Consider the following 12032-nt stretch of genomic DNA (forward strand, 5'->3'; position numbering starts at 1 on the left):
AGTCCGGTTCTGGTGGTTGATTAACGCAGATATGTGCTGTTTAGCTCTCATAATGGGCCAGGTGGGTAGCGCACTGCATCCTCAGTCCATGAGGCTAATGTCTGATTACTCCACATTTTCATTGTGATATTTTGTGATTACATTCTGAATCAGCAACATTTCTGTCAGGTAAATCAGTAAATTAGTAGTAGGGTATATAGGGGAGTTGCATATGAAGTGCTTCTGTAAGTAATTTTGGGGTACAATTTGGTTTTGTTGAATTCTACAAGCAGCAATACCACAGGCCAAGCAATCAGCCCATTTCAAACAGGCACATTTTCAACGGGCACTGCACTAGTTCAGAAAAATATAGCAAGACTGGTGTGTTTTGTAAGAAGGTGAGTGAGGGTGTGTGTGTGTGTGTGTGTGTGTGTGTGTGTGTGTGTGTGTGTGAGGGAGAGATTGGGTTATTTGAGATTGTTTTTAAGCACTGTGCAATTACACACACTCATACATTTCTCTGTGTGTGTATGACTCATACCAATTAGGCTGCAAACCTTGGCCACCTCTACATCCTCTCCAGATGAGGCACCAGATATCTAAATTAAAAACTATGTAATGTGAGAACACAAAAACAGAGGAGGTATCAGGATGGAGGAACTAAGGGATAGAGAGAGATGATGTTGGTCTGCAACCTGATCTGTGTGATCTGTATGTGTTAGTTTTTGGGCCCGGAAGACAGCTGCAGTCTCACACAAGCAAAGCAGTTAAATGGAGAGAGAATAAACCTGAATGGAGCGTGATTTGCTTTCAAAGAACTGGCTGTAAAAGCAGACTGAAGAAACAATTTGAAACCATTTAGTCTGCATGCAACATCACATTGAATTGTCATGACATACAGGCCTGTGTGAAGTCAGGATGTCAGTCTGCGTTAAGTGATAATTGATTTTAGTTGAGTTAAGCAGAATTAGTGGACTAATCCTGCCGTAAAACTGCAGAGCATTTTTGAGAAAATGTAGAACAGAATCATTTTATATTTGTCACGTTTCATCTCACACTTACATTTTTCAAATTTTAGCATGCATTATGTAACTGCAGCTTGACAAGCATAAATCACGTATAAGCTCATTTATTGAAACATACAGTATGTCTACGTTTGATATTTCTCTGCCTCTCTTTTTCTCTTTGTTCTCCAATTACGACCAGATGTCAGCTGCTATGACTGAGCTCTTAAATCACCACAAATCATCACACCAGTCACTTATGAATGGACCTGCATGCAAACACACACACACACACACACACACACACACACTTTCAGACAAAAGTGTGTTGATGAACATTTTCATTAAAACTCAAAACCGCAATTTTCACGTTCATATGCACTAAAAACACACTCAGGCACGCACACACACACAACTCCAAACCACTTCCTTCCTTCTTTCTTACGCACGATTTCCCAACTCTGCTCCAGACACGCTCCCATTGTCATCACATCTGGTCTGAACTATACATTTTCTATCATTCACTCTTCTGGGAGTAGGGAAACAATTTAAAAATTTCATACAAGCAGCTACAAAAGACAGACAGCAGAGACAGAGATGGGAAATCAAGAGAGAGAGAGTGGGAGGAAGAAATGAGAGCTCTCCTTGCGTTCTGATTTTTGAAGGACATTGAGGTTTTTTGAGCAGAAAAAACATCTTTTCCAGTTTCACTTTACTGGTGGTCCCATAAATCTGTGCACACCAACGCATACATACACAACCCCTCAGATAAACAAGCACACACACGCACACGCACACGCACACACACACACACACACACACACACACACACACACACACACACACACACACACACACACACCTTAGTCATGCAAACATTTGCCAACCAACACACAATAAAAGAACAAACTTAAATTTAAAGGAATATTCTAATTTCCCCTGCCAACAAAAGCCTGCCATCACAAAACCGCCTCTCTATCACTTCCAACCTGGGCAGCAGTACAGTGGATGTTTTACGGTAATCAAATGCTATTAGGTCCGGAGAAAATGGGAAACTGTGAAAATATTGATACAAACTAAAAACGCGGTCAGAGAAAAATGAGCCGGCTGACTGAGGAGGGAGGAATGAGGGCCGAGATTGAGTGTTAATAGGAAAAAGGTGTTAAATATACTTTGGGTTAGAAATTGAGAGGGAAAGACAATAAGATGCAGGTGTGGGCTCATTACTGTGAAGCGGAGCGGTCATAGAATAATTACCGCAGGACCACACAAGAGAGGGGAGGACATGAAAGCAGGGAGGAGGAGAGATGGGAGGAGGCAAATCAAAGCAAAGCAGCAGAGAGACACACTGAAAAGAGCAACAGAAAACAAAACCACTAGCACCGCTATCCATGCTAACTGGCTCTCTAAGGAGATGCTGTGGCATGATTCCTGACTTGGATTACAGGGAGGGGTCATCTTTGAAGTTTAACCTGGGGGAGCACAAAGTATCTCTGGGTACCATTTGTGTAATCTGCAAGAATGTAGTGATGTAGCCCCTTATTCTTGTACAGCATGTGAACTTGTTGGTGGCAATTTTCCAGTTTGCTTGGAAGCTAACGCGATGATAAGAAAAAGTTTTAGGAGCTTGTCTTAATAAAATATTTTTAATCAATTCAGTTTTCTGAGGGCACTTTTAACCAGAATTTGTGTCAGTCAATGCCAATATAAAAGCTCTAAAGTTTTCTAAGATTTTACGTAAATGAAATTACCATTAAACACTTTAGAGTTATTTACTGAAAATGTTTCCCTAAGTACTTTTATACTGACTTTCAAAGATTTTTAAGTGGCCTTAGTACATAGTAGCACAATGTCACATCAATGTCTATGTGTTCGCTGTTGTGGTGAAGATTGTGGATCGTAATCAGACAATCTTCCTCAGCAGGTGGAGTTGTCCCAGTTTTCATGGAACTGCAGAGTTTAAGGTCTTCTCATGCACGTTGGCCATAAAGTTGAGTTCATTTGACGAGAATTCCTAAAAGGTCTTAAAAAAATTTAAACATCTAAAATCTGACAATTGTCACTGGGCAAACTCCATATGCTCTGAAATATTGTGTAAAATGACTGAACTCTCCAGAGCAGATGGACTTTAAGATGAGATTGTTTTGTTATCTACACCTATACTGTTGGAGGTGCATATAAGCAGCCTACTGTACAATTACATCTAATAAACAATAGACAAACTTAAATGACAAAATCTTGCTTTGTTGCTTGTTTCTGAAGCATATGTGTGCCCGCGCATATGAAAGTGAATGAAAGGGACGGTGGATGAGTGTGAGCGAAAGAGGGAGGGAGAGAGAGGGAGGCAGCAGCTGTCTGCCTGGATGACCTCAGCGGCAGCTGCTGCCACCCTATCCCCCCCCCCCGCTATGCTGCCCTCTGTATGCCAGCTCGCCTTTGAAATTCAGGTCAAGAACGATACAGATTTGGATCACATACCAATAATAATTACTGGACAATGAAGCACATCATTTACTGCCAATATGCTTATTTAGTGTACCCACTAAAACAAAACATGTATTTGTGCAACTACAATTGCAATGCAAAATTAACAGAAACAGATAATGTACCTTCAGGGTTGTTTCATTAATGTAGTTTAAACGACAATAATATCTATAATATTGTAGATATTGCTACATCTGTAAGAAGAAAACCAATAATGACGTGTTAATTGGTCTAATGTCAGAAATCATTAACTATCAAACTGTAGGGTGCCTGGGCAGCTCACCTGGTAGAGCTCACGCTCATATAAAGAGGCTTAGTCCTCGATGCAGTGGCCACGGTTTCAACTCCGACCTCCCCTTTCAAATCTAAGCTGTCCTTTCAGAAATAAAGGCCTAAAATGCCCAAAAAATAATCTTCAAACTGTTTTATTTACAAAGAGTGCAAGAAAATGCACAACTTTAATGGTAATCCCTGACGTCATTCAGTGCTTCCCACTTTGACAGAAAAATGTTGTTCATAATATTTAAAATACAGAAAATATCGGCTGGTAATATTCGTATCAGAGCATTTTACTCGAGGCCATCTTTGAAGTGCCGACGGTGGGCAGAGAGAGATGCTCTAGTCAGACACTCTGGAACGCTGGAACCTGATACACACACACACACACACACACACACACACACACACACACACACACACACACACACACACACACACACACACACACACACACACACACACACACACACACACAGTACAGGATGGCATGTAGACAATCACATGGACTGATGCACACACAGAGGGGTACGGAGACATTGCAGAACAAACCGACTTGCATGTGTAAATGTGCACTGACACACTGTCTTCCCTCCAGGTATTTTGTTTACATGAATAAGAGTTGAGGGAAGCAGCTATTTGAGTCCCAGTATAGAAAGAAACACACCTGTATTTGAGCAGGAAGGTTGTCAGAGTCCACAGGGTCACAGACTACAGCCACCACACATGTAAAACTGAGACAAACACATGGACATATACACACCCAGACATACTGACAACTGACTCAGCTTTCTGGATGCAAAGTTGGAAAATGATTATGGAGAAAAAAAAGGGAAGACAAGACAACAATGTGTCTTTTATGGAAACATCACATTTTAGACACACACACACACACACACACACACACACACACACACACACTTCATACTACACTGACGCAATGGCCTACACACAAACAAAAGCATCTTCTTTAACAAATGCCTCATTCATAATCATGCAGGAGCACACAAGTAAAACAATTGTGGTCACGCACACACACACACACACACACACACACACACACACACACACACACACACACACACACACACAGCATAAAAACTCAGACAAAAGCAGTGCTCCATTATCTGGAGTACACGGTACACAGGCTTGGTTACTGTATAATGGCCCCACCAACCTAACCTGGCTAACTATATCCAAAAACTCACACAGACGAGTCAACCAAAGCAAACAAGCATGAACAAAAATAAAGACTTAAAAATCATGTGTAATGAAGAAGAGAACATTTGAATAGAGTAGACCAAATGCAGACTTAAATTCATGGGAAGAAAGCAAGAGCGAATAAGAGGAATAAAAGAGCAAAATCTTGTGCTTTGCTCATGGATGGATGGTTTTTATCGCTGTCATCATACGAAACACACATAAACACTCACCCTAAAAATACACAATCCCACACTGCTTCAATAAAAGACTTCCTGTACTATCACAAGTCTTTCTCCAAATCATGCTATATGTGTAACTGATGACATTGCTAGATTTATGCCAAGTACGTATGAACAATGTGATAAAGCACATACCGTTGGGAAAAACAAATCTTCAAAAAACTTGTTTGATAGTAATATGTCAAGTCTGTAAAAGTATGTTTAGTACAGGTACTCAATTTAATCCTAAGGTTAGTATTGGTGTCCCATGTCACAATAACTTTGTTTTTACAAACTTACCTATAACGATGAGTGTGTAGTTGATGTTCACGCTGCCAAACCCATTGGTAGCCTTACAGATGTAAGTCCCTGCATCTTCAGTCTCCACCTCTTTGATACGCAGAGCGTGCTGTAAGACCCTGAACCGCGTCCAGCCACTGTGGATGTTGCGACCATCTTTGGTCCACATGATGAGCGGTGGGGGGTCACCCTCCACGGGGCAGGGCAGCTTCATGGTGCGACCCAGACGGATGCTTTGCCGGTGGGCCACCCGCTCTGACACCCTGGGTGGACCTTAAAGGTGGGAGAGGAAAAGGAGTTATTCAGATTATGAAACTCTATTAAACTATGTGATATTTCGCTGTCTCTTCAGACCCTCTTCAGACTAGTTACAAACATTTTAATACATCAGATTACAGAAAGTGTAAACAACCAGATTACTTGATTATAGGTTTAGATAACCTGCTAATGGAACACATTTGCTACAGAAAATGGTTGATTTTTGTTTGCAGCAGCAGCAGCAAAATCCAGGTGTTTGAACTGGGAAAACCTTGAGTATATTGTAATCTAATTAGTGTCTACACTTTGATTGCACAACCAGATGCAAAAAAAACTATGCCTAGAGGGACCATTTTAAAAATTCTGTCACCCCCCACCCCCTGACAACAGTCCAAAACCCCAAAATGTTAATTTCACAATATATTATGACAAAGCAGCAAATCTGCAATTTGAAGAAGCTGCAACCACAAAATGATTGCCACTTTTTCACAGTGTTTGCATGAAAAATGACTGCAATGATTAGCTGACTATCAAATTAGTTGCCCTTTTGCTGTTGATCTACTAATTGATTAATTGACAACTTATTTCAGCTCTCAGGTTACATTTACAGTAGTATGTTCAATGTTCAGACTTATCATCAAAACCGCAGGAAGGGTTAACATGGACGTCCCAAAAACAAGATTAATGTACTGTTACAGGTGTGTTGAGGGATGGAGTCATTTTGAGAGAAGTAGGCGAGTTAACAGTTTTAGGATCAAGGTTAGGATGACGGCTCGTAAATGCCCATTCTTCATTTCCATGTTTGCAACCACACACCTCTCATTTTCACCACTATTCTTAGAACCAAAGAAGCCTCCAAATATGGCATTTAACACACAGGGATTATCCTTTAACCTTTAAGAAGTGTATAATGGCCTTGCTAAAACATTGACATTTCAACACAGACAACAATAAAGTCCCCAGGGAGCAAACACAAAGCCAAGCTAATATCAACTGAGATGTCGTGTCGAGACAAAAAAAATCAGGCGTGACCTTGACCGCTCAGTAGCCGGTCTACTGTGAAACTGCACACTAGAAAAACAGAGGGAGGTGAAGGAGCAGGCTGATTGACTGGGAAAGGTGGGAGGAAATTGTGGGGAGAAGTGGGGGTGATGGGGAGAACAAACATTAGAGGAGGAGGAGAGAGAGGAAGAAAGGAAGGAAGGAAGGCAAGAAGAGAATAAGGGAGGAAATTAAGGGAATGAGGGAGGATGGAATTTATGGGAGTAAGTCTGAGAAGAGAAAGGGAATGAAATATGGCTGATTTGGAGAGTAGTGCAAAGAAAGACAAACAGGAAGATAGAGAGATGGAAGAAGGAGTGTGGGAGTTAGCAAGGTTCAGCATACTGTACATCTCTTCTCATCACTCCTTCTGGCTTAAAACAATACCCTCCAAATATAGCACTAAAAACACATAACAGGCCACCATGAGGCAAACAAAGTGTCCTAAAAGACTACACAAGGCTATTGTATGGAAAGACCATCAGAAAACAACACACTTGAGGTCATATCCTGTGGTTTGAGAAAGATTTAAAGGAAGGACAAAGGGTGGTTTGATTTTAAGAATGTGCCTGATAGAGGCTTATCTAGAAGAATACATATGGTCTGATAAAGATTAGAAACATATCACCTGAAATATAAACTTTTGAGGTTATAACATTTTACTCACCAAAGGAAAATTGAGTTCTGGAAACATGGCTACACAACACAAGTGATGAGATGATGAGACAGCTTGTAAACAAGCAGTTACAGTTTGTCCAGCTTATTTAATGTGGAGGCAAAACTAAAAGTGAGTGCACCGAAAATGTCAGAAATGATACCTCATTGCAAGAACAGTAGGTCAAAGTTGCACTTGGAAGTTGGTCTGTAAATGTGATGGATGTTTAAATCTACTTATTGCAATGTATGGACTTAATTTATGTTGTCTTTGTTTGCTCTTCCATATAAATTAGTTGCATTTACATTTATGTATTTTTACTTTTTTGGCTTGCCTTCACAGAAAAGTGTGGCCGTCTTCCTACAAAGTCTCAAACTTCAGAAAATTCAAAGAATTCTGACATATGACAGTTGCCAGATGTCAGCAAATCTAAACAAGGATCAAGGTGAAGTAGAGTCGTATACATGAAGCTGATTATAAAAAAGGAGAAAAGTTACAGTAGTCTTTTAGCGTTTGCTGTCATGGCGGGCTGTTGCTTTAACAGGAGAGCAGGAGGTGGACACAATGATGGATGGATGGAGGTGAAATGTGTGAAAAAGACATTAGTCACACAGAGGAATTCACAGGAGCCTCTCCTCCGTCTCTCCTCGTTCCTGGTCGGGGAATGTGTTCGTTCAGCTGTATGGCTTTCTCATCAGGGGCCCGACAGCTCACTCTTCCTCCTTTTCCTACTCCCTACCTCCATTCTTTTCTCACTCCCTTGCTCTTTTTTGCTTTTTTCCTTTTTACACACTGTGTATCTCCCTTTATAACCCTGTCTCTTCTTTTCTTTAACTCCTGTTTTCTTTCTTTCTCTTGTCTATTTGTCTCACTTTCATGTTTTCTACTAGGGATGCACCGAATCCAGGATTCGGATTTGGCCGAATATTGGGCTTTTTGACGGGGTTCGGTTTCTGCCGAACCTAAGAATTTTTTTCCACTGAACCCTACGCTTGCACTACGCGCGCTACGCTGGTCGATGTAATGACGCCGCTGTTGATTATGGGAAGGTGTTTACGTAGGTGAACCGCTCAATGCAGTAGGCTGTGAGAAAGTGAAAATGGAACTCGTGAGCAGAAAAAGTGTTATTTGACAGTACTTTCAGTCAAAAGAAGGCGATTCAAGTTGAGCTACATGTTCAATTTGCAATGTCGATTTGTCTCGTGGTGGCAAGGACCCTAAACAATACACAACATCGCCGCTGTTAAAACTTTTGCGTATGAAACATCCGAAAGAATACGAGTTGTGCATGAAGGAATCTACAGACAGCAGCCAAAATGCAGCACCTTCAGGTATGGCAAAGGAAGGACAGTCACAGCTAAAAACTTGTGTTAACCATTTGTTTACTTCATTAATGTGTTTACTGTGTTAATGGACTGAGGATGGGAGTAGGATTCGGTATTCGGCTGAACCCCAAAAATCTGGATTTGGTGCATCCCTATTTTCTACATATTCCTCCCTTTCTCTATATACCCTGTCCCTTTAAAGTTGCTACATTTTCTTTCTCTATATTTATTTCTTCTTCTCTTTTCTTCCTGCACCAGATTGAAATCTCATTCCTCTGAACTCTAACTACTCCCCTGCTACCTCTCTTTTTCTTGCCCTTAACCCCTCGCTTCCCATTACTACCTCCTCCAGTCCCCTATTTTTTCCTCTCTCTATTTTGCTCTCTTACTCCCTGCTCTCTCTTTTCTCTTTCATCACACTCATTCACACCATCCTCTTTGTTCAATGCAGTATTTCTTCTTTCTCTGCTGTGTGATTTACTGGTCTCCTGCCTTTTTCGGATCTGCACACACATAACTTCCCCAGTTTCTTCCCCAGAGGATCACAGGAGCAGGACCTCTAACTGAACCTCTCAACTTTCTGCAGTTAACCTCTCCTACATATACCTCCCCCTTTTCTTCCTCTCCTCCCTCTCATCCCGTTAAAGGGAACACAGACCAGCAGCCTCTTTTCCATCCCCTCCTCCTCCTTCTCCTCCTCCTCTTCCACGGACCATGACTGAAGTAAAGTCTTTTTAAATCTGTCTCTAGGGGTGAAACTGAAGCGACTAAAAAATCTATTCTTCTCTTTCATGAGACACAGGGTCCATGTGTGTGTGTCTTTGCACATTTGTGCTGCTGAATGTATATTTGCTACTTACAGTCTGGATCTCTTTGTGCTAGTGCATCTTTGCCTGTTTATGTACTGTTTAGGAAGCCCATGTCTTTGTGTTTGTGTGTGGGTCTGTATGTGTGTGTGGGAAAGAAAAGAAAATTGCAGGCCTTTGAAACATTGGTCTGTTTAGCCCATTTGGAGTTTTACAGTGCTCCCTTGCCTGCAACTGGCTCCCCAACGATAATCTAAAGCACCTACACACAAACATGCACCATGTACACCCTCCGTCTCTTCCCCTTATATGCAGGGAGTGTAGGTTAGGCGTGCATGTCTGGTATTCTGTAGCCTAATGACAGGAAAACACAGCCCAAGTCAGACACACACTACTCCCACAGAGGCAGAACCTCCCAGATCAAAGCTGCACATCCTCTGCATGGATGGGAGCTGAAGGGCAAATAAAGCAGAACAAAAATCAGTTCATACATTCTGTTCTTTTACTGGTCACTCTGAAAACAACTGCATGCTTAAGTTCCATTCAAGAAGATAAGGACCTGGGAAGAGTAAGTATCAAATATGTGTACCCTATACAGTATGTTTGACTGAGTTACGACTCCAAGAAGTGGTACGATTTTGACTCAAATTCACTTTCACACTAACTTTCCCTCACAATTGTTCAGCTCTTCATCTGAATTCCGCATGTAGGCTTAAAATCATCCACCCTCCACCCACCTGAATGAATTATTTTCTCCGATTTAGAGACTTTGCATAAACATTTCACTGGCCCTCGGCAGTCCCTGTAAGCTACGTTGATGTATTGTATTAATGTATGAGTGTTTTCCATAACGATTTACTTCAATGATTAGAGAGGCTCCTTGTAAACGTTTTCATGCGCGCAGTAATGTCACTGCAGCTGATATCTTCAGGCATTTAAGCAGCAAAACCAACTGTAGTTATAATCTTGACAAAGGAAACAGAACTAGACCATTTTTGGAATTGGGACGTCCTTCAACATGGCGCGCTGAGTCACAAGCCGAGGACGTACAAATTTGGGAATTGAGAAAGGCCGCCTGTTTTGTTAGCCTATATTTGTTTACATTTTTGGCAAATTGGCATCATTAAAAGTATGCCGAATTTGCTATTAGCGGTTTGTGTTTGCAATGTACCCAATGATGTACAGACAACTATCACTAGATTACTTTGACACTAAAGAACACTTAAAAATGTGATGATTCTCAGGCAGGTTCTGGAGTTAAAACAATGTCTATTTTCTATGATTTCTAAACAGATGTATCGAAGATAATGACATGGGAAGTGTAAGTATCTACAAATATGTGTACCCTGAACAGTAGGTTTGTTAAGATTTGACTGAGTTACGACTCCAAGAAGTGATACGATTTTGACTCAAATTCACTTTCGCACTTTCTTTCCCTCACAATTGTCTGGCTCTGTCTCATCTACAGTAGATTAATCAACAGACATCAGTTCTGGTACTGTTCGTCACACTCAAGTTCAGACAGACTGTTTTTCTTGCTTTGGCCAACAAGTACTATTAGTACACTTTTGTATTTTCACACGCTAACATTAGCAGATATAACACAGTAAAGTTTAGCATAAACTTAGCTTTAGTATGTTTTCATTGGATCCCTGTTCTACATACTTCTGTAAAATGTAGAGGTCATTGCCGGCTAATGTCTGAGCACAGTGCTGTTTGTTTAAATCAGACTCACTAATGCTTTTCACAGACATTTCCATGAGTGAAATTTTCTTAAATGAAAAATAACCAATGTCATAATAACTGGCTGACAAAGTAGGATTTGTGACGTATTTTGCATTAGAAGGAGAAATATAAACACCTTCTCTCCATTTGCCATGAAAGCAAAGTCGAAAATTGTTTCAGCATTCAAATACTTTGTCATTGTCATTATTCAGTGAAGAACAAATACCTGCTAATTAAGTCAATTTTTGTGTTGAATATTTTCGCAGTGTGTGACAGCTGGGACTGCCCTTTATGTTTTGGTTTTGGGTCGAGAGTTCGGTTTTTAATGCCCTTAATGTTTCACTAGTCTTAGAGTGAGATGGGTCTGCAGAGTCCAACGCAACGTTGTTGTTGGCAGGGAAGTAAGACTGGAGCGAGAGGGGAGAGCTGAGGAATGCTTTTGATGGAGAGCATTTAACAGCGGGACACAGGGTTGATGTACTGCGCAAGGTAGAGGTGTTTGTGTGTGTGTGTGTGTGTGTGTGTGTGTGTGTGTGTGTGTGTGTGTGTGTGCGCATGTTGAGCTATGATGTGTTTCTCGAAAGACTAGAGCGCTGAAAGTAAATTGGATCCTTAAGAGGTCATCATTTTTGTCAGAGCAGTTATAAAAGTAACTTTCTCTTGTACTTTAAATAAGCTCAGAGTTAATAAAACAGGCACAAGGTTTATCCTTCCACGATGTGCTTCAATGAGAATTTGTGTGTGCACAACTCAAATTG

The 12032-nt window shown here is 40.9% G+C and overlaps 1 protein-coding gene across 1 annotated transcript in view; it reads right to left on the minus strand.

Moving 5' to 3' along the window:
• fgfrl1a (fibroblast growth factor receptor like 1a) overlaps positions 1–12032 on the minus strand; it is a 79141-nt gene that overhangs the window by 36606 nt on the left and 30503 nt on the right. Inside the window, exon 3 of the mRNA XM_031303295.2 lies at positions 5465–5737. Within this exon, the coding sequence (XP_031159155.1) occupies positions 5465–5737 (273 nt within the window). The remainder of the gene's footprint in view (positions 1–5464; positions 5738–12032) is intronic.

The sequence above is a fragment of the Sander lucioperca genome, chromosome 1 (genome assembly GCF_008315115.2).
Source record: "Sander lucioperca isolate FBNREF2018 chromosome 1, SLUC_FBN_1.2, whole genome shotgun sequence".
Classification (NCBI taxonomy): Eukaryota; Metazoa; Chordata; class Actinopteri; order Perciformes; family Percidae; genus Sander; species Sander lucioperca.